Source organism: Apus apus, chromosome 6, assembly GCF_020740795.1.
Source record: "Apus apus isolate bApuApu2 chromosome 6, bApuApu2.pri.cur, whole genome shotgun sequence".
Taxonomy (NCBI): Eukaryota; Metazoa; Chordata; class Aves; order Apodiformes; family Apodidae; genus Apus; species Apus apus.
In genome coordinates this window covers 6,627,262-6,650,235 of record NC_067287.1, presented here as the reverse complement: position 1 = coordinate 6,650,235, position 22,974 = coordinate 6,627,262, and the positions used below count along the sequence as shown (strand labels likewise).

At 42.1% G+C, this 22,974-nt stretch overlaps 1 protein-coding gene across 1 annotated transcript in view; it reads left to right on the top strand.

Moving 5' to 3' along the window:
- Window positions 1-22,974, top strand: part of THSD7B (thrombospondin type 1 domain containing 7B) — a 326,234-nt gene that overhangs the window by 117,162 nt on the left and 186,098 nt on the right. The window contains exons 6-7 of the mRNA XM_051624219.1: window positions 4,889-5,140; window positions 11,366-11,535. Coding sequence (XP_051480179.1) covers window positions 4,889-5,140; window positions 11,366-11,535 — 422 coding nt within the window. The remainder of the gene's footprint in view (window positions 1-4,888; window positions 5,141-11,365; window positions 11,536-22,974) is intronic.

Genomic DNA, 22,974 nt, shown 5'->3' with positions numbered 1-22,974 from the left:
GATAACCCATCCATCAGGGCTGAGGTAGAGCAGCATTCAGCTCTTTTGCTTGCTTCTGTAATTTGAATTTCCATTATCCATTTCCTGGTGGATTGTGCTTAACCACTGTACTGTTGTACATTTTTAGGAAAAATTACTTGCAGCTTCTAGTGTTGACAGTCTTATGTTCTCTGGATGAATGCAAAATTTTAGAGTCCAGAGGTGGAAATGCTGTGTTGTAATATGGTATGTAATAGTTGTGATCCAAATCTGGGAGAGAAGATGTGTGTTCACATTCCTCCCAGCAGACGTAGGAATCAAGCCTCGGTGCTCAGGCTTGAAAACAAATCCCTGAGCTATTGGGTGAGAAGGAGGCTTTATTTTCTAGTGTTCTTTTTAGAATTTTTGTCTCTCATTTCTTTTGTTATTATTAAAAGAACACGAAACAAAGGAATAGTGATTTTTTCATTTCAATAATAAAACAAGACTGCTTTTTTCATTTCAATAAGTAACTTTTTTTGTCCACAAATAATTGGGATATTTTCTTTGGTTTTCAAATTGTGCTTGAAAGCTCCTTCTGTAGCACTGAGTTTTCAATGTCTGCCTAGGCAGACATTGCCTGTCAGCATTTATTTTTAATTGAAACAGAGGATCTGGTGCATTAAGTTTTGGTGACACCAAAGGCACCAAAGCCCTGGGTTAATTTGGATCATAGGACTCACAGTTCTCTTTCCCTTTGGCCAGTTTCATGGCAGACAAATATTCCTTGTCTTCATTACCCCCCGGTGCTGGTGTTCCTTCTGCCAAAGAAGCCTCTGCTGCACAGATTAAATATAGCCCTGGCAGCTCTTGAGGACCCTAAAATATATTGTGAACTCTTGAAAGTGTGACTGTTAGTACTGATTGCCAGTTTCCTAAGGGAAAAAGGTGTTTGGAAACATGGCAAGACTGTATCTGTTATTGGCCCTTAATATTATCAGCCAAGTGCAAAGAGCAGGTTGTGTTTATTTCAGCAGCCTGTAAGATTGGGTCACTGATTGCAGAAGAGATTTTAGAAAAAGGGGAAAAAAAATGAGAATGTGTTTTTATCAGTGTAGCTTTGCTCACTTCAGGATATCTTGCATGGTACCGCATGGATTCAGGCATCCATTCCCCAGCCAGGCACTTCCCAGGAGCCAACCTGAGCTGCCGAAGCAGTGCCCTCTCCTCCTGGCACGACAGCAGTGTGGGCCTGGTGATAGCCTCGTAATTAGTCAGAAACGTTCCAGGAGATGATCCTTTCAGGACAAACTGCCCAACAATGACCACCTGTCTCATCCTCTCATGTAAGGAAATGCATTCACCTTTAATTTTATATGTATTGATACAGTTGGGAAAGGAAAGCAGGGATTGTTTCTGTACTGTGCCCAGCTTGATCTAGCAATGCACTGCTCCTGGCTGGTCTTCCGCCTTCTTTCTGCTGATAGACACAATTCCACTTGTTTCCTTGCAGTGGGCATGATGACTGTGTGACTGTAAGGCACGTAGCATGGTTGCACTGAGCTGTTGGAAAACTGACTCTTTATTGGTGAGTTATGTTTTGTCCAGAATAGAAAGCTGTGTGGATCTGCTTGGGGCTGCACAGTTCCTGTATCTAGTGGGGGAGAAGGTGGCTGGAGCTGGATGAGGAGAGCAGCAGCACTGCTCTTTCTGCAGCAGCCTGCAGCTGCACCATCCTGGGGACCTGGGGCTGTGCAGTGGGCTTGGGTCATGGGGACACTTTTCCTCATCCTCTTCTTCCTTTTCTGCTAGTAGCTGCGGGACTTGGACTTGATGATCTTCAGAGGTCCCTTCCAACCACTAATATTCTGTTTCTGTGATTCTGTGATTTTGTGAGTGTAAAAGAGGCATGAGTAGGTTTCCTTTGCTTTAGTGTTTGGGTTTGTTTAATATGTGGTTTGTTCCCCCTTCAGTACAAAAGAGAGTAAGAGGACTCCCTGCCACTCTGGAGGGTTAGGCTTTGTGCTGCTGCTGTCTGCTCACTGTGACAGATCCATCTTGCAATGCAGGCCATGTAATGTGGGCTGTGAAACCACTCCTGGAGTTTTACAGTATCAATCCAAGCGTGTAACATAGAAAAAAAGCATCAATCACCTAAGTACCCTACTATATCACAGTTACTAGATTGATTCCCAGAGGAAGATCTGACCTGATACATCAGTAAGTGGAAAGTTAGTTTAAAAACAAGGCTTATGTAGCATCTCCCTTCCTCAAGAGTTCCTTCCTCTTCCTGCCACTTTGGATACAGACACAGCAGCGCAAATACACGTCTGGTTTTGCAGTGATTGTCTTGCACAACTGGGTTTTAACTGTATTCCATTATCCTAAATACATCTGTGACATGAAAGGCTGTGTCTGAATTTCATGCAAAAAAATGTTTCTACATTTGTCTTTGTGTTGCTCTGTGTCACAATTAATTTGGCTTTGAGGGTGTGAATGAGTAGGTACAAGTTAATTAGATTCGCTTTCTGTCGGGCAGTTGCGAGTAATTCTCCCTCAAAAGCATCTTGAGCAGAAAGCTGGAAACTGCCGGCTCCATGTCTTGTTCACCTTGAGGTCAAATAAGTTCTCTCTTTAGCCTTTTGTAGTATGAGCTGTGGAGGGATTTCCAGGGAAAGAAACAGCTCTTCAGCCTTTGCATACGTCAAAGGCTTTTGCAAATAGCAAGGATGATTGCTGGGCAGACATGACTTTTATTAGGAGAGGTGTTGTAGGTGTTGTCTTGCTAAGCACTGCGGTTAGCAGTACTAATTTTAAAGAAGACCCCAAACCAGATTTTTAAAGGCTTGGTTTTGCTTGGTATTTCAGTAAAAATCAGGCCAGATTTAAATCTCCTTTACAGTGGTGCAGCCTCAAAAATGGATTGGGGTTTTTGTGCTGGGATCTGAATGTGAGGTTTTGAGCGCTCTCTAAATACAAGATTAGTTACCCTCCATGCTGCGTTCTTAGGTAAACTCCAGTTTTCTAGTACCATTGGTTAGAACAGTGATTTGTATGTGCTACTATTTTATCTGCTCAAAAGCAGAAATTCTTGTTAATGCTGTGAAGAAGTATTAAAAGGGAATTAAAGTTAACATTCATGTGACTCGACCTAAATTAATGCTCCAGACATTTTTATTTCGAGGAGGTCGTGCCACAGGTTGTTTCTGCTTTATTAAGGTGTTAAAATAAACCCTAGTAAATTCATCCTCACAGCACCTGTGAGATTAATGAGTTTTATTCTGGGCAAAGAAACTGAGACAAAAAGTTGTTACCCCTTCTTAGTTTGAAGTACAGATTTAAGCCACTAACTGCTGTATTTTGATGGTAGTTGAGGGTCTAGTCAGATTTGTTCAGGTGTCAGTGGGAATATTCCTGTTGACCCTTGTGAAAATGGGATGAATTTCTAGACTGGAGGAGAAACGACTTAATGTCCTTTGTCTTCTGTGCTCCCCTGCCCTGCAATCCTCAAATGATTGCTTTGGTCTCTTTTCTTTAGATAAAGTTCAGTTAGTCAAACTGTGCTGTAAGTAATACCAAGTGAGGTAATGGCTTGTTCCTGGGCAGCACTCCGGATTTCACACCTCTTAAGTGTACGTTTATTTGCTCTGAACACCTGGCAAAAGCCTGCCTGTGAGCAACTGGAGGCTGGAGAGAGTTCACACCCAGTTCATGCATGGTTCTAATTTCACTGACTGGTTTGTGACATCAGCATAACACTGAATCTTTTCTCCTGGTGACTCCTTTATCCTGGCTTTCAACTTTTTTGTCCTGTCCCATCATTCACAGTGCTCCAGTGACATCTCTGCTCCTATGTATCGCAGTCCTTTTTTGGTATATTCTTTCCTGCTCTGCTACTTCAGCTATCTAAGGTTTTTGAGAGACAAGAAAGGTTTCTCCCTTGCTGGGAGTGGTGGCTGTTTGCTTGATCTGTGGCTGGGATGAGGTGGAGCCTCTGTGGGGTCCATCCCAGCATGTGCCAGTCAGGAGAGCTGTTGACTGGCTGAGACAGAAGTAAAGGAGCAAGGAAGGATGGTGGCCTTCATCCGGAGGTTTGTCTCCTCCCAGAAGTATTTGCTTATTTGCCATACTTTTCTATACTGTGAAAAGCTGTTGTTAACTTTGGAAGTCTTCTGGGACTTTGTGTCTTGGTACCAAACCTCAACAGTTGGCAGGTCTTAAAATTTTGCTATATGTTGCACTGGGCCTTGTGTGTGTGTTTTGATATGTTACAAAACGAATGAGGGTCATGTCCTGATGTCAGCAGGAGTAATTGAGTCCCAAAATACATGCACAGTTGCAGCATGCCAGGGTCTCGGGTGGTTTGTCGGGTTTGAAAACCCTCTGACCTTGGTTGACAGCATCTGTTTGATGGCAGCCTTGCAAAGTCAACATGTTTCTTATTAGTCCTTTTTTAAAAGAGCTGCGTTGCTCAGCGGGATGTGCTGACTCCTGGATGGATGGACAGATGTTGGGCAGCTGATCCTGTGTGCAGGGTGATGGGAATGGTTACCAGTGGCAGCATTTCTCTTGGGATTGGCTTTTATTTTTCATAATGTGAAATCCTAACTGCACGGGAGCAAATCTAGTGCCTTTCACATCTGTTTTAAGTTGAAATAAATGAGATGTGTTATTTGCAAACTACTCGGGATGCAAGATTGCACCCAGAAATCCCTGGAAGTGTGTTATGTGCACTGCATTATGGCTCCTCTTATTTTCATTGTACTGGTGTTGATGCAGGTCTTCTGACTTACCCCAAGTGACCATGGGTTTCTTCTACTCAGATCAGACCCTGACTTAGGCTGAAGTATCTGGGGCTTTGGTTTAAAATAAAGAAATATAAAAAAATAAGCAAGACTTTCTCAGCAAATTTACTATGTTCTTATTGCAGCCTCTGCATTCAAGATGCTGTCCCTTTGACCTTCAAGTCCTGTGTCATCGCTAAAGACTGTGAAACATCAGAGTGGTCCCCATGGAGCACTTGCTCACAGACCTGTGCCTGGGGAGATCTCACCCCAGGCTTCCGGAGCCGGCGCCGCAGCGTGCGGAGCATGGCAGCGGGCGCCGGGAAGCAGTGCCCGGAGCTGGAAGAGAGGGAAGCCTGCAGCATGGGAGGGAAGGAGCTCCTGCAGCCTTGCCCCAGGTATGGCAGGTGCTTTCAGCCCAGTTTTTGAGAGCAAAGCCCCTGTTTGATGACTGTTTTGTGCAAAGCAGACCTTCCTTGCCCAGTGTGTGTGTGTGGAGGGAGTCGCATGTCGTGCTTTCTTCTGTGTCTAAGAGATCATTGATTCGGTCACTATTAATTATGATTAGTGGCATTATTTACTGTTAGTAATATTCTTGTAATTGTTGCTATTGCTGTTATAATAATTACACTTATATATAGAAATAATTCAAATTCTACCCGCTACAGTTTAAATTTTCCAATTTTAAAACTTAACAGCAGATACCCTTGTTCTCTGAAGGAGCTTTTGTACTGATTGTTGTTTTGGAGAATTTCCTCAGCTGCACACAGACTGGGCAGATCTCCATGGCTGTGCTTTTATTTGCTTTGAAATTGTATTTTTCATGTAAGGTTTAATGAGTCCCCTTCATCTAACCATAAAAAAATACCAGTCCTCCTTGAGGGAAATGGGAACTGGTCAGAGGCAGTAGTTTGGACTTGACTCTGCTTCCTTCCAGGTCCTCCTTGAATAGGGAAACTTTCCAGTCCCTGAGTGCTTGCTTGGTGTGTGGTAATCTTTGGTCTGACAGAAGCTGAAGATCTCCCCTTTCTGGTCTGCAAATCCATGCCATAATGCTTGGCCAGGCTAGCATAGGGGAGTTACCAGTTTGCTTTGCAACAGAAATAAAACACTGCTTAATTTTTCATGTGACGTGTTCTGAGATTGACTGTAAAATGCTCTGAGATTGATAAAATTTTTATTTGCATGCAGACAGATCTCCCTGTCTCTGAATGAGAATGTTTAATAGAAGATCTATTCAGTGCTCAAGTCATGGGTTTCTGGGGCTTTGCCAGGTACTGATAAAACCTTTGATGAAGACTTTGCAAGATACATTTCTTAGGAAGGCGTAACCTGTAAAAATGCCTCCATATTGTTAAGTTCATTCAAAATCAAATTCTCATCATTTTTATGCACCCTGCTAGCAGAAGAGAGGAAGTATAAAAAAAAATATTCTGTTGCTTGATTACATCCTACAAAAAGGCTCTTATTGAGTGATTTCTGCTTCTGCCCAACCACACATCAATTCCAAAGACAATAGATGAACACATTGTCTCACTGATTTTGTATAGAAGCGTGGGTACAGGTGACGCTTGGTTGGGGTAGACTGGCTGGGAGTTAATCAGGGAGTGAACAGACCCGTATCTGTCCGTGGTTTCTCAGTTCTTCTACTTTTTGTCATTGCACTATGTAGAAGTAGAAATGATTGCAGCTTTCTTGGTGTAGAGTCGGAAGAGCCCAAAAGGCAAGAACCTGCGTAACACTGATAATTTTCTTGTGGTGCCACTCTTGATGTAGAAGGAAACCTGTTGTTCTTTCAGTGTATCACTGCTGTGTGCCAGTTTGTATGAGCCTGGGAACCCTTACACCTTCCCCATTCTGCCATATCTGCACACCTTCAGTCTGTCAGGCAACATCTCCTGTGAAGCATCTCCATAAGCTGGCATAAACTTCCCAAGAAGTTTAGCCCAGAAAAATAACATTAGATTTACAGTTTAATAGAGCCACTTAATGAAAAATATTGCAAAAAAACCCAGTTGACTCTGGTATTTAGTTAATTGTTATTTCTGGGGATGTGATATCTCAAAATGCAGCGGGTGGGCTATGACCTGCTCACACTATGCATTGAGGAGAATTTTACAGTAGCACCTAGTCAGTAGACTTTGATTTGGCCTTTCAATACTGCAGAATAGAGCAGGAGTGAAAAGGTGTAATGCTGCATTATGTGCCGCGGGTTTGGGGCCAGAATTTTGTGTTAATTAACAGTAGCTAGACATTTTAAAGTGTATTATTTACACTGACTGCGATACTGGGTATATTTCAGATGGAAAGCAGTATCTTTCAACCATAGAAGGATGTAGAGTTAATCCCTATAAGATAATATAAGAAGTCTTTGATGCTCCTGTTCTTATGTGATCATATTCTTTTGCAGTGTGATACCTAGAAAGATTATGCTTTTCCCCCCTTAAATCTATGCCACCTCACCTTGGCTTTGCTGAGGTTTACCAAATACTTATCTTTTCTTTATTCCCCTTAGAAGAAGATGATGAATTTCAGGAAATTCAGCATCAGCAATAAAATTCTGTCATTTGTCATATTTGAACACAAACTGTTAATTCTTTCCTTCTGACTTGTGTTTCCCTGATCAGATTAAGTCTTACAATCTTTTAAGGTAAGAATCCTATTTACTTTCCCAGTTCCTGGAAATCTCTTTTTTACTATTTTTTGGTTGATATTAAGACTACTAGCCTTTCCTTTAAGCTTTATTCTTTGGGCAAGAATTTTCCAAAGCACATTCCAAACATGGCAAAGAGGTAAAGACATAGACCAGAAGGGAGTGAGTATCTAAGCAGGAGAAGGAAGGGGCTTTTCCAGAGGGTGTTTTTTAATGCAAGGGTAGGGAGCACCCCATGACTGAATGGAGGTGCATATTGTGGGCTACATCCACCAACACAGAAAAGCAGCAGCTCGAGAGGTAGCACTTTCCTCTGCAAGTACTCAGCAGGGGGAGGTGGGTGAAGTTATATTCCAGGCTCCTAAAAGGATCCAGAGAGGAAAAAAAATAAATCAAACTACTCTGTTAAGTATTACCTCTGTGTCCATGGTGAGGCTGCAGGCTAAAGGTCCCATCACAGGTACACGGCAAATAGTGTAAATTGCTGTTAAATGGGAAGGCCTTTTAATTTTATGGCTGAAGTTTACAATAACTTCTTCAATCAATAGTTGAAATGCAAGAAAATAAACCACTTTAACTGCATGTCTGACTCCAGAGCTTTGTTCTTTGTTGTACTTTTAGTTATTTGTTCTGAAGGGATTAGATGATGTGTTTAAAAAGCTTAAGTCCTTAGGAGGTGATTCTGCTTTCTTTTATTGTGATATAAATTTGGGATAGTTCAATTAAAGTGAATTGGTGTACTGAGGTATAAAACTTGTGTAAGCACTAAAAGCATAAGTCCTATAGACTAAAGAGAGCAAGAGGTTACTATAAATTGGAATGATCTTGAGCACTTGTTTGTTGCACAGCTGTCACTGAGTCATCAGTTTTAAATCAATGTATTATACCACTTTTATCCTTTTCATGTTGACTGGGAATAGGTAGATTTTCCAGAATTATGATTATGTTTTTAAATCTCTGATTTTGGTTGTGGTTGCTATGTTACGAGACAGGGATTTAGGAAAAAACCAACACCCTCTTTGCTGGAAATTCAAAGCTTTCAAAAGGGAAATAATGGAAAATGGGAAAGTTTTAAGACATATGCAGTATGTATAATGTACCTTCCACATCCTGAGTTACCACGCTCTTCACCCTCTGGGGATAGAGAACAAGGTGACTGGATGGTATGGACCCCCTAGCTCAGTGGTGGTACAGTGGCATGGTCTGCTCTTACAACAGAATGACCAAAGTGACATTGGTGGCTTTGAACATCTTTGCTCAATTGGAGAAATTACAGCTGTGTGATAAAACCACTCTAGATACTGCTAATAATGTGCAAGTACTGGCTTGAAGTTGCTGAAATTACAAAACACCCTCAGGTGTCTGCCAGTCAGTAATCTCTGTTCCTTACTAATGGCTATTAACAAGCTTCTGATTGAATTTAAGTAGAGATTATGCAGTTTCTCTTTGTTAAGTCATGTTAATTCTCATTGTCTTCAGTGTAGTCCACAGATGGGCAGACTAATACCAAGTATCAGCCATGCTGCTTCAAACCCTGCAAAGGGTCTGGCATGAAGCTCTCTGAGGTCACTGTGCCTGTCCGGAAAGATCCTGCATTATGTTTCCCACTCCGTGGGATAGCAATCCCTTGGATATGTTTCTAGTGTAGTGGATTTACTAATTGCCATGAAAATGTGGACCTTTTAAACAACCAGTGGGGGTCAGGATTTGTATTGGTAAAAACTCTGGAGAGCTGAGGGCATGTCTGGCTTGGAAAAAAAGCAAGATGGGCTGCTGGGGCTGAGGATTTCAGCTGCTCACAGCAGAGCAGGTTTTGGCTGAAGCTCCTGGTAGCTGTTCATTAAAGGCTGCTCTGCACAGTGTGCACAGTAGCCAGTGCACAGTAGCCAGTTAAAATATCTAAAGGGAAATTTTTTTTTTTTTGTTAGGTTCAGGAGCTGATGAAGTTTAATTATCTCAGAGCTCAGATTTAGGTATTTTGCATAATTTTAATCACTGATGGCCTAATTTTCATAAGTGTTAACTCCCACAGCTCATGCTGAATAGGAGAAGCAGGTCCTCACACCTCTAGAAATTAGTCTTTAGGATCCAGAGGTCTCAGCTGAGTATCTAAGTCAGGTACTGATAATGAGTTTTTCTTTAGTCAATTATTGTTTAAGAACTATTTCCTTAAAACAGCTATTTCCATGGCTGCTGAAAGATGTGTGTGTTCTGTATTTAAGCCTCTAGTTTGAAAGTGTGGATCTGCAGAACATGATGCCCTGAAGTAGTGTGGAGGAGGAATCCTCTTCACCCAGTGTGTGATGAAGAGCACTTTTCATTGCCTTTATTAGAAGAGAAAGGTTGCATTTAATGCTGCAGGCCCAAGAAATGTGATTAGGAATTCCCAGAAGGAACTACTAGAAGAGGAAATTCATGGCTGTGCTTTATATGTTGTGGGAGTTCAAGCATTTCATGCTTGTCATGTGACAAGTGTGTTCTTTATTGTTTTCTCTGTTGGTAATAAAACCCTGTGAGTGCATCCAGATTTGCACATGATACTGTGTATTATTTAAGAGAGTGTGACAGCTCGTCTGAGAAGTATCTGTAAATTAAAAGTAATTGGCAGTATTCGCAAATGTTTTCTGTGAGTATGATACAAAATTCCTAAGTGCTTTGTGGCTAGAAATCATTCCTATGCCCATACTTACAATATAAGAGGTTAAGAGAACATTGATGTGTGCTCAGGCAAGCTAATGTGTTTATTTTTCACATAATTTTGGGATGTGTGTTTCCTTGCCATAGTCAGGAACAGATTACTCACTGCGGAGAACACACAGAGCCACAACATGGAAGGCTTTTCCTGCAGAGGCGCCCTACGGGTTTTGAACTTGGAGTGAGCAGTCAGCAGGTTAACTAACAGATGTAGTTTTAAGAACCATGGATCTGCTGTAAGAGGAGACAGCAGTTGTCTTGAGGATAAAAGAAGGAAATTATTGTACATAGTTTACATTACATAAAAGCCAACAGAGATTGTCTGGAAAAAAAGTAAGCTATGAAAGGTAGAGGAGCAAAGGAATAAAGCAGAAGTGTGAACAGATTGGATATAAAAACAATATTGTGTGTTTGGGAAGCTGAAGAAAGACTTTGGGCTCTTATTTACTCTGCTGAAACTGTGACCTGTAAATCAAAATGAAGTATGCCTTTGAAAACTGTTGTATTAGAAATATGCTCTGCATTTTCAGATATGATAGGGAAATAATTTTTGCTTTCTGCTGACACACAATACTGTTTTTCCTATAGTTTTTAGGAACTTATTCGTGGTACTTAAGCTGGCACATACCAATGCCAATTATCTGTCCAGCATTCACATATCTGTACCCAAGAATGTTACCTTCCCTGAAAACCATTAATGCTCTGTAGGTGTGAAGTGAATATAGAACTAAAATATTTTTATCTAGAAAAATTCTGGAAACCAAAAGGAGAGAACTGAATTACTTCAGCCAATCCCTTGAAGATATCTGTAGTGCCCCAGGTGTTTGTAAAGCTGTCACCTGTAGGAAAGCTGCCTGGTGCTTGGAGCTCCATTGACATATGTAGGGTTTTAGCTATTAAGTGCATTTCAGAGTGAGGTGCTCAGCTCTTGGCAGAGAGAGGTGGTTTAGTTGTTTGAGCTACGTGTTTGAAAACTATTTTTTTGCACTTAATCGAACCTCTTAATCTTCTTTTTGTCTTTGCACCCTGCTAAAAGTGTTTGTCAGGATGATTTAATGTTTCAAAACACAATCTGAAAAATTTTACACGAGTACACAAGACAAATAACAAATTCTTAATATTTTCTAAATTTAGCCTTAAAGATGTTTCAGAACGTTCCTGTTTTGAACTGAGAAGTGCTGCTGATTAAACCAATTGTAATTTAATAGAAGTACCACTCCCTCACCCATAGTCTTGTCAAAACACTTGTTTTACCTGCTCTCTTTTATTTCTGAAGGTTTGCCTGGAGGACTTCTGAATGGAAAACTTGCCAGGTGTCTCTCCTCCTTGACCAGCTGGACCCTCGCCAGCACAAGCACGCAGGTCTTTGTGGAGGTGGCATCCAAACCCGGGAGGTCTACTGCGGCCAGATCAGCCTAGAGCCTGGGATGCACTGGCTGAAGGAAGGTAACGTGAGTGGGGTCATTCTGAGTTGGCTGAGAGAAACAAGGGAGGGGAAAAAAAAAGCATGCAGTCATTAGTAGACTTTGGCGAACTAATGCCCTCATGGTAGCCACCCTTACACAGGGAGGTGTTACTCAGCATTGGAGGGAGCAGGAGGTCAGGGTCCTGAGGAGCTGCCAGGAACCACAGCCCTTCTGGGTGAACTGATGCCAGTTCTTTAGGTAAACTTGAATGGGGGATTTCAAAGGAGCTACATTTTGCCTGGATTTGAGTTTTCTTCTTCTCTCATATATCAGGTAGCCTGGCCCCTTGGTAGCGAATCCATTTATCTGTGGTTTTAGTCCTGGTTTAAGGTATAAACAAAGATGTCACACTCCATTCTGGATATGGCTTTAGCCTCTGCTTCAGCCTGATACACAATCTTTCTTGTGATTTGAAAGGGAAAGCAAAAATAATATTGTCAAAACTTCTGAGCAGACAGAGGGTTTTTGGATTCTGGAAGCGAGTTATTTTTCTTTTAGAAGAACAAGGAGTAGATACAGATGCATGATGAATAGTTCCTCCTAGACTGTTCTGTTTACTCTGTGTAGTGCCTGTGCAGGCAGAGATGTAAGATAGTAAGAACACAATATCGTATCTTAGATTTATTTACTCACAAAGGCAAAGCAAATGTTTTCAGGACACCTAGTGTGTCCTAGCATCCCACACAGACTCTGAGATGATAGAAAACTAGACCTGTTTTAATCTCTACTCAGTCCATGCATGGTTGCTGCCTCACCTCTCCGAGGCATCTGGCACTGCCTTGCTCCCCCAGCACAAACTGCCCTCTGTTCCTCACAAGGATGAGATGCATATGACTTTCCAAGTAAGAAAAGTGCTGTTGATGAGGTGTGTAACATTTGACTGTCTTTGTCCTTCTGACCATCTGTAGGGCAAGTTGGTGAGCAGCAAGCTTTAACTGACTTCATTCACACTTCTTTCTGGGTATTGTGAATGAGTCAAGAAGATCAGAGAAGTGCATCTGAGACCCTTATACCAACATAATTCATAACAGGCTGGGTGCTATCTATCCACTGTGTGAAGATCTGCAGGTTTTTCACTTGTTCAAAATTGAGTTCAACTTAAAAATTGCAAGTTCTGCCATCGACAAAAAAAAAAACTACATTGGGATAACTTCGTTTTTATAGTTCTAACCCTCTCTAAAAAAAAAAAACAAAACACAACTGTGTAGGAAAAGCCAAATGTGCAGAGCAATTGTACAGGGTACAGCCACTGACATAAGGGACAACAAAAAGAGTTTTTACAAATACATCAACAATAAAAAAAGAGCCAGGGAGAATCTCCATCCCGTACTGGATGTGGGGGGGAACATTGCTACCAAGGATGAGGAAAAGGCTGAGATACGTAATCCTTCTTTGCCTCCATCTAATAGTCAGACCAGCTACACCCAGGATGTTCAGCCTCCTGAGCTGGAAGATAAGGACAGAGGGCAGAACAACCCCACGTAATCCAGGAGGAAGTAGTTAATGATCTGCTTCTGCACCTGGACACTCACAAGTCTGTGGGACCTGATGGGATCCACCCTGGAGTGCTGAGGGAGCTGGTGGGGGAGCTCCGTGTGCCTCCCTCCAGCATTTATCAACAATCCTGCTCAGCAGGGGAGGTCCCAGATGAGTGGAGGCTGGCTAATGTTTGACACCCAAATACGAGAAGGGCTGGAAGGCTCTGGAAGGAGGATCCAAGGAACCGCAGGCCCGTCAGGCTGACCCTGTGTAAGGTTCAACAACACAACACGGAGGGGTTCCAGCGGTTAACCCCGGCCCCTCGCTGTAGTTGACCCCCCCCCCCGCCACGGGTAGTAGCACTTCTGCTCAGAGACGGAACGAGGACTCGGAGTGGGGGGGTTTACACGTGTTGATAAACACCAGAGAGGTGTACAAAGATACAGCTGTAGTACGAGCCGCTGACAAGGGGAAGGCTGTCGCGGTCAGGGGAGGTGATTCAGAACGCGTCGCAGTTGCCGCCGCCGGGCCCGCCGGTGTGCGTGTGGGGAGCGAACGCTGGGCAGGGGGAGAGCGGAGAGGATGCGGCGGGGGCTCGGAGGGCTGCGGGCAGCAGGCTCCCGCCGCGTGGGCCCCGCTGGTCCCGGCGCTGCGCCCTCCGCATCTCGGCGCGGTTCCGGTTCGGGTGCTGCGGCCGCTCCCGGCCGGGCGCTGCGCTGCCCTCGGCTGCAGGCGGCGGGGCGGCCCCGCCTGGGCTGGCGGCGGTTCCCGGCTCCTGGCGGGGCTCGGCGCTGCCCTCGGCTGCAGGCAGGGCTCTCAGCTCTCCGTTCTTAAAAAGAACAGCTCGAGTTCGGCCTTCCTTCCGCCCCGGGTTGCCACCAAGGCCGGGCGCGCCGCAGCACGACGTTGTGCCCCGAAGCTACCGGCGGGTTCCGGGCCCCTCTCTCGCAGAAGCCCCCCCACCCGTGCTGTCCGGTGCCTTCAGGTCAGGGTGAGTTCCAGGTGCCCAGTGCGTTATCCCAGCGCATGCCAGCCCTGGCCCAGCCAGGCTTGAGCCCCGGGGCAGGACAGAGCACCCACAGGCAGGGGTTAGACCTTTCATTAAGGAGCCAGAGACCTGGGTCTTGATGGTTCCTGGTGCCAGATGCACGGTGCCGGAGTCGTGTCCATTTAATCGTCCTTAGGTGTTGAAATAGTTTTATGGGAGGCATATCTTTTTTCTGGTAAGGGGCATAACCCTTAGACATTGGTACCGGGAAAGGTCCTGGAGAGGCTCATCTTGAGTGAGCTCTCACAGCAAGTGCAGGGCAGCCAGGGGATCAGGGCCAGCCAGCAGGGGTTTGTGAAAGTCTTGCTTGGCCAGCCTGGTCTCTTCCTGTGGCCATGTGAGCTGCCTGTTGGATGAGGGGATGGCTGTGGACAGTGTCTGCCTAAGCTTTGGCAAGGCCTTTGACACCGTCTCCCACAGCATTCTCCTGGAGAAGCTGGCCAATCATGGCATAAGACAAGTGTACCCTTCACTGGGTAAAAAACTGGCTAGATGGCCTGGCCCAGAGAGTTGTGGTAAATGGGGTCAAATGTAGTTGGGCCGCTCACCAGTGGTGTCCTTCAGTTTTGGGGCCAGTCTCGTACAGTATCTTTATCAGTGACCTGGATGAGGGGATTGGGTGCACCCTCAGTGAGTTTGCAGATGACACCAAATGGGGTGGAAGTGTTGATCTGCTTGAGGGTAGCAAGGCTCTGCACAGGAACCCAGACAGGCAGGAGCTGCTGAGGGAACTAGGGATAGTTAGTTTGAAGAAGAGGAGGCTGAGGGGAGGCCTCATTGCTCTCTAGAACTACCTGAAAGGAGGTTGTGGTGAGGTGGGTGTCGGCCTCTTCTCCCAAGTGAATAATGACAGGACCAGAGGAAATGGCCTGAGGTTTTGGCAGGGAAGGTTCAGAGCGGATATTAGGAAGAATTTCTTTACTGAGAGAGTGGTCAGGCACTGGAACAGGCTGCCCAGGGAGGCGATGGTTGAGTCACCATCCTTGGAGGTATTCAGGAACGTGGCATTTCAGGACATGCTCTAGTGACTGAAGTTGTGGGGTTTTTTGTGGGTATGTTTTGGTGGAGTGTGTGTGGTTGGTTGTGTTTGTTTGTTTTTTTTGTCTTGATAGTCGGACTTGGTGATCTCAGAGGTCTATTCCAACCATCATGATTCTGTATAAATTATTGCTGCTGTTCGGAGGCAATAGTGCAGATTTGCAGCAGTTCTTAGGAAGTGAGAACCCCATCTACCGTCAGCATAGTCACATGCAAATACAAAGAGGGAAAGCCTTCCCTATTATCTCTCCCTGTCCAGTAATATTCCATGTGTCTCATTTACTAGCTGATGAATTTTTGTTCCTTGAATTAATAAGGAATGACACCTTTTCTGGCCTCTCTTCTGGTGATCTGAACTGATGGAATGCTTTTATTCATCACTAGGGCATCTCACATTTTATTGTACCATTTTTTCAGCGATGGGGAGAAGGTAGGGAAGTTAATCCTTCTATGTATAAGCAAATAGGGTGTCTAATTGCTGCCATCAAAAGTACAGTCATTTTTCTTTCCTCACCTCTTGCGTATGCTTAAAGGGATCATTCAGGAATCAAACAAGCGAGTCTAATAGGATATTACCATCCATCACAGTTGTTATTCTTCTGGTTACTTCCAATGAGAATTTGGACCTGGGCCCAATGACATATGTGAAAGAAGATTTTGTCCCTTGGTCTCTCCAGCAGCATTCTTGGATAAAATATGTTGAATCCTAGTTGGAGACAGGTACCATCTGTGATGTATTTATACATATTGCTTAAAGCTCTTTTTATCCTCCAAGGATATCTTTCACATTTTTCATTTGTTTTTCCTTCCTATCTATTTATTCTTACATTAAAATGGGTCTATTTAGAAAGGGATCTCCTGTTTTCTTGAGTCCCTGTGTATCAGTTTTCAGAAGGTTAAGTCTGCTGAAATATTTCTGTATTTTTATTATTAAATTCTACCCTGAAGATACTGGAAATGAAAAACTTTCACTCGGGTATCACTTTCAGAAATGCATTGATAAGCTTTCATATCTTTCTCTCCCAAGAGGTGACCTAATTAGGAAATCCTTGTCTTGATCCAAGAGAAGTTGCATAGGAATGGAAAGAAGTATGGAGGAAGTCCATACTTTTAAAATGGGTGGTGAGTATTTGGAGGCAGATGGTCTTCTCATCTTTGAAGTCCTTGGTAATATTCTTGCAATCTGAGACTCTTTAAATCTTGATGAAGCTGGCAGGGAGCTCTTGATAAATGTGTGCAGTGTTGTGTCTTTCAGATATCTGCATCTGCATTTCTCTGTATGTAGGTAAGGCAATGTATAGGCACCTAAGTTAAGAGTCTGCTGTTTAGTGCTAGCTATTCTCTCCAAGGAATCTTCATCACTATTCAGCTGTGATGCTTTTCTTAATTTAGACTGAACTTTACCATCATTAGCTTTAAACAGATGCCTCTGATTTTTCTTTAAGTGTATAATTGAGTTTTAACACATTTAAATGTATAATTTTTAATTTTCAGAGAGGTGGTAACCTGATACTTCAAGTTTATCATTATTCTTTTGATATCCAGAGATGGAAGCAGCAAATTTGTGTGTTTGAAATGGTGTTGCTTGTAAGGAGGAGACAAATTTTGCACAAAAAGTAGCATAGAATATGCAACCTGTTGTACAGCCCCATCTGCCCTTTCTGCCCTTCATCTCTGGATACTCCCTGATCCCTGCTCCTGGATGTCCCATGTCTGGAACAAACTGTATCTCATTTTTAATGTAAATCTGTTCACTCATATGGAAGCTCTTTTAAGTAAAGCAGAAATGCAGATCCTCAACTTACTTTCAAAACCAGACAATGATAACATGGGACACGTACTTTTTGTTCTCTTTTGCCAGTGGGCATTTCTGGATCGAGGCAAGATCTTTGTGACTGTTGATTCTAGAAAGTGTTGTCTGAAATCTGATCTCCCACAGTAAGTTTTTCCCACAATATATTTCAGTTACATTTTGTGAACATCACTAACTGACAATTTCCAATGTACCAACAAAAAAGACAGTTGGTAAAAGTAGCGAAGAATGTTATACAGTGGTCAGTTTATGGCATTTATATTTGGCAATTCCACTCTTAATCGCAATAATAGAGTCAAATAATATGGGATTAGAGTTCCTCTCAGAATCTGAGGTTGGTTGGTGCTTATGTTCAGTTAATAACCAGATGAGATGCCTTTATTTAATCTTCCTCAGGAATTTTTTACCTTCTCTTCTAAGGGCCAGGGAGCATACTTGTGTTTCCTAATTAATTTTTACTTTCTGGATTTATCTAGAGAGTGTAACTCTTTATCTGTAGTCTGGGGGATGGCATCTTTCATAAAATTCTCCAGAACCATCTCTTCTCATCTCTGAACTAGTTACCTCTCCCTAGTGACTGGGATTGCTGTTCTTTCCATATTTTCTGTAACTTTTTAACTATGAAGCTGTCTGCCCTGTCATTCTTATGTAGAATTTGGGCTTTATATATCTTGATTTTTTTTTTTTCTTACTCTTCTGAATGAGATTCAATTTACCTCTCACTTTCAGAATTTTCTCACAATGATTTTTGGAGCCCGTCTTCTTAAGTTTTAATTATAGGACTGAAAAGACCTTTGTGAAATGCTGTTCTTCATTGAATCTTCTTTATTGTTTACCCAGCATAGTAAAATTGGCTAATAAAATGTATCTCTTATTACCATCTCACCAGCAAATCATTACAGTTTCCTGTCTTCATAATTTTGTGATTTTTTCCATCTGAAAATGCACATTAAATTCTCACACCTGTGCCAGGCTCTATAATTTTGTTTATATTTTTTTTGCTTAATGAATGTCTCCATCATATTTGTCTCCATGTATTTATTTTTATTTGATCTTGAATTTCAGTAGTAGGTATGTGAGGTAGTTGCACCTTCATTATTCTTAGATACCCGTTAGTGTTACCTTGGAAAATTATTTCTTACAGAAGTCTTTATTACTTTTAAACTCCTCTTTCCTTTGAGAGATACTCAGCCCTCACCTGTTAGTAGACATAATTTCTTGACTTATTCCTCTGTCAGTCATCAGCCTATACCTGTTTCTGCTTTTTTTTTAGAATGCGGTTCCACCTGGTTCATGTTACATCAGGTTTTTTCTGAACTTGTGTCACCAGCTGCAGCAGCAAAAAATCCTTTTGTCTGTTTACAACTCAGTAAATACTCAAGTACCTTTTCAGTTCTAAGGGTTACTTACTTTCTGATACATCCCTGCGTGTATTCCCATATGTATTTTTGTCTTACAAGTGATTTTACTGACAGAATCCCTAAATGATCTGAAAGCAAAAGTGTTCCCCTGCACTTTCATCTCAGTCTTAATTCTACATGTCTCAAAATGATAGTTTTAAGGCCTTTATCCTTTCTTGTTTGCCACAAAATATTGAGCTTTTTCTCTGCTTTTGATAGACAGAAATGTCTAATACTTTCTTCTATGATGAGTAAACTTTTCAGATCATTCTTAATTCCCATGTGGGAGATGTTTTTGCACTATATTTCAATTTCCAGAAACTGCTGCCTATTTGGAGTTGCAAAGAGATGTATTTGAGGACTCCTTTCATTCCTTTCTTGTATTATTCTATATTTATTCTCATCCCTTCCCTCTGTCCCATTTGTCTTGTTTAGCTCCAAAGTATGTGGTTTTGCCTTCTCTGCTCTGTATGCTCGGTTTCCTAATGAGGGTCCCACTTCCCCCCCCCCCCAAGTCCGTAGTTCTGCTCTGAATCATGATCTTCTGCATGTCTTCTGGGGGATTAGTGTTTCAAAGTTGGTACATGCAACCTCTGTTCAATAAACTATGGAAGTAGTTTATTGGAACAGAGAAATACAATCAAAGAGTCCTGTTCAAACGTGCCAGCATCCCCTGAGGTTCTAGCTGTCCTGGGAGCCACCAGGTCTGGCTCCTGAGAGACAGTAAGTTAGTTGTGCAGATTGTTGTCATTTATGGCTGTTACTATCCTGCATATTTTGGGGGAGATGGAGATAAACTGCCCATAGGAGCTGGCACAGGTTATGCACTGTTGGAATGGACATGAACCCTGTCTTTGAGTACAAGCTCTATATTAAATACTCACAGGTTTGGTTTTGGTTTTGTTTTGTTTTCAAATATGCTGGTGAAGCTGCAGGAATGAGAAGATTTATTTACTCAACGGAAATGAGAATTTAGGGACTTTGATGTTTAAATCCTGTTGTCCTTGTCTGGTTTATAAAATTGAAAGGGAATATGTTAGAATATATTAGTCAGGAGAAAACTTGACTAGGACTGTGTGTGTGGGGGAGAACTGATGGTCAGCAGTGGTGTGAGGAAAGCTTTGTTTGACTGGCTCTTGCTGCAGCAAGAGGAGCATCCAGCCTGCAGCTCAATTGACCTCATCCACAGAAACCTTTGTCTTAGGTGGAGACAAAGCCCCTTAAGAACCCCCCTCATTGCAAACTAGTTATTTATCATTGGGATGACCAGACTGGCTTGAAAAGATGAGTAATACACCTCTGAAGTGTAAAATATATTCAGGCAAGCCTGCATCTGATTTATATTGCTGGGATGCCGAGTTATTGATCTGTAAGCTCACCAAATGCTGAGCAGAATTTATGAGATACAACTCACATAATGGAGAAATAAATATGTAACAGCTGGCTTCTTCCGGGGAAACCCTTTAGAAGCAAAAAAGGAAATTATTCAGATTGTTGCAGTGCTTGGCAGTCGTGTTTAAATGTGTATTTTAAAAAATCTAGTTTGAGTCCATTAGGGAAAAACATTTTCCCTAATGTCTTTTAGAGGTGTAATATTTTCAGTTCTTTCATATCTAGAAACTAATTAAAGTAAAATGAAGAGAATAAAGCATACAAAGAGTTTGACAGTGAAAGAAATGTGTCTTCTTAAAAGGTGTCTTATAAAGAATATACCTTTCTTTTGTCAACAAGCTATTTGATATGACCATGAAATACTTATCTCTTTATAATTACTTTTATTTATACAGCTGGCTTTGATGTACAGCAAATAATATGCTGCCCAGTCAGCTCACATAAGATTCTGTGTTTTAGTTCAGGGTTTTGTCTTTGAAAGCTAAGATTTTAATTGTATTTGTATTATTGTAATTATTTCCTGCTGCTGGAACTGGATTAATTTTACTTAAAACAGTGGCAGTTTGTTCTGAGTTGTTTTGTCCTCTTGTTATGAGGATGGGGAGCTGCATTGTGTTTAAACAATAACATTAAGTCAGATGAAAAAGTAAATGGATTTGTATGTACACAGCTGCACATCAAACTGGGACACTGGGGAGAGATAATGAACATAGTGGCGGCTGGTCTGGTCCTGGAGCAGGAGACATTAGAGGTAAATGTAGCTGTGAAGTTGGGCCAGCTTTGCAGGGAGCAGCCCTGCTGCTTTTGGGACCTGAGCAGGCAGGGTCATGCCACAGGTGGACTAGATGACGTGTCACTAGTTTAGCTTTGGGCCACCTTGACCACGTCCCAGTATCGTAGACACTTCTGTAGTGGTGCCTTTCTCCTGGAACCAGGAGTGATGTGATGTTCACAGAACAGGTTCCTGCTCTGTGGTGCTTCTTACTGTTGGGTGAATTCTAAACTTGGTGATGGGCAAAGTTCAGCCTCTCAGGAGGCTTTCATAAAGTACATTCCCACCTTTGCACTCTCTTCCCCATTTTCTGTGTGGCTTCTCTCACCCTCTCTGGTGGTCTGACCCACTGACTTCTAGCATCTGGTGGCCTTTTCTGGACAACAGCCAGCAAGTTTCAAACATTCTGGAGAATCCTCTTATTCCTTCCCATCATTGCATTCACTGGCATCCCAGCATGCCTGTTGCCTCCACTGTTTTTCCTGGATGCTCTTAACAACTTGTCACCTCTGGTCTGCTCATTCAGGTGCCAGTGGGAAGCCTGAGCTCACTCTCAACTTCTACCAGATTATAGAATATCTGAAGTTGGAGGGGACCCTTAAGGATCATCGAGGCCAACTTGATCTGCTGTTTCTGTTGATAACCTCTACAAATTCTATAATGAAACAACACAACATGCCAGTTGGGGTGGAAGGGGTCCCACTGTACAGCAGAGGCTATGGACACAGGGAAATTTTCTATTCCATGAAGTGCTAATAGTCTGTGTCACTTTAATAAAATTGCAAGGAGCTTTATTGTTCAGAAATACATTAAACTGTTGTTGCTCTTGGCAATCTGCTATTAACCCTCTTTCATGCTGTGATTAGCCTTCTATTCATACTTTGTTTCTTGTCTATTAAATAGACTTTAATTGAAAATAGGGCTTCAAATTTGTGCCTTGTGGCTTCAAAACTAATTGATTCTTCTTAAAAGCATAAAGGCACCTTTCCTAGCAGGCATGGGGTGCATTCAGCTTTGTAATGGAGGGATGCACGGGACGAGGGTTAGTGCCATTTCCAGGCTAGTTAAATAACATTCACCACTTCTTCTTTGTCTTCTCTTTTGTTTTTGGCTATAAAAACAAGTCTTTCAGGTTAGAGCAATTACTTACAAATGTTGTGCTGGGTTAATCCCTATTATGTTTTACACATGTAGGTGTTTTTATAACAAAACTTACTCCTTTCTGATTTTCTCAAGTAATTTCCCTTCATATTGATCCAAGTGTCTTTGGTTTATAAATCTTGGAAAAGGCAGTAGAACTTCTACAAAGATGTGCCATCTCTTTCTTCTACCCTGGCAATTGTTATTTTGCCTTTATTTTGCCAAAAGATATGGTAAGCATCTGGATTTTTGCCTTGAGAATTGAATATTGGCCAAAATACGGCTGCACTAGAGACAGCCCTGATATTCTTTGTGTGTTCCAGTTCTGTTAGTGATATTTAGAAATGTCTCATTTAGATGTTAATATCAGAAATACTTTTTTTAATTCTAAAAGGGAAATGAAAGTAAGGCCAGAAAAAAAAAAAAAGTATTTTTTAATCTCCTGAGGATTTGAAAAATCTAAATTTGAAAGGAATCTCTGCAACCAAAATGCCATCCTATACATTTCTCCTTCTGTCTGGCCATCATTGCTTTTTAACATAGTGTTGGTATGTGTGCCTGCAAGTATGTGTCCATATGACTAAATTCACAGATAATTTATTTATTGGCTTAAAATTACGTTATGGAAGTAATCATATCAGAGCTGATTTCCTCTTCCACTTCTCCTCCAAGTCACTACCACAGTAAAAATGTAGAGAGAAACGAGATACTTTAGAACGCAATTTATTATCTCCTGCTGGTAGCAATAACCTGAGAATAACAGCAAATAGTAAAATTCAAACTTGAGGCAGACACTGATGCTGGGATCAGCTGTAGTCGCATTTATAAAGGATAGATTCAATATAACAGCTATAGAAATGTGCAATGTTTCAGAGGCTCCCAGGTTAGTACTTGATTGCTTTTTCAAGTTCGTTTCTATAGGTGGGGAAGAGCCCAGGATTTTAAAAGGTACAAACAAGCCTAATAAATAAACTGCTACTTGAATCAGAGATATTACCTCCCCTCCTACTCTTCTCTTCCCTGGCTTCTGCCTTTCCTCCCAGAAAGGTGGCTAACGTTTTTCTAAGGAAATTAATTACACAAACCCCACTTTTTAATCTAAGTGTAGGAAATTGCCATTACAGAGTCAATTATCGAGCAAAATCAGAAGACTCTCTGGTACAAAACACAGTCCTAGCTGCCGTGTTCATTTATCATAGGCATAATATGTTGGGTTTTTTCTTTCCCCTGAACAGGGCATCTCCAGCCAGGTTATCTGTGCCTTTTTGGAGGATGCAGTGTGTGACAACTTAGGCATTTTAAAGGCTCAGGAAAAAAACCCAGCCTTTATAGTTCTT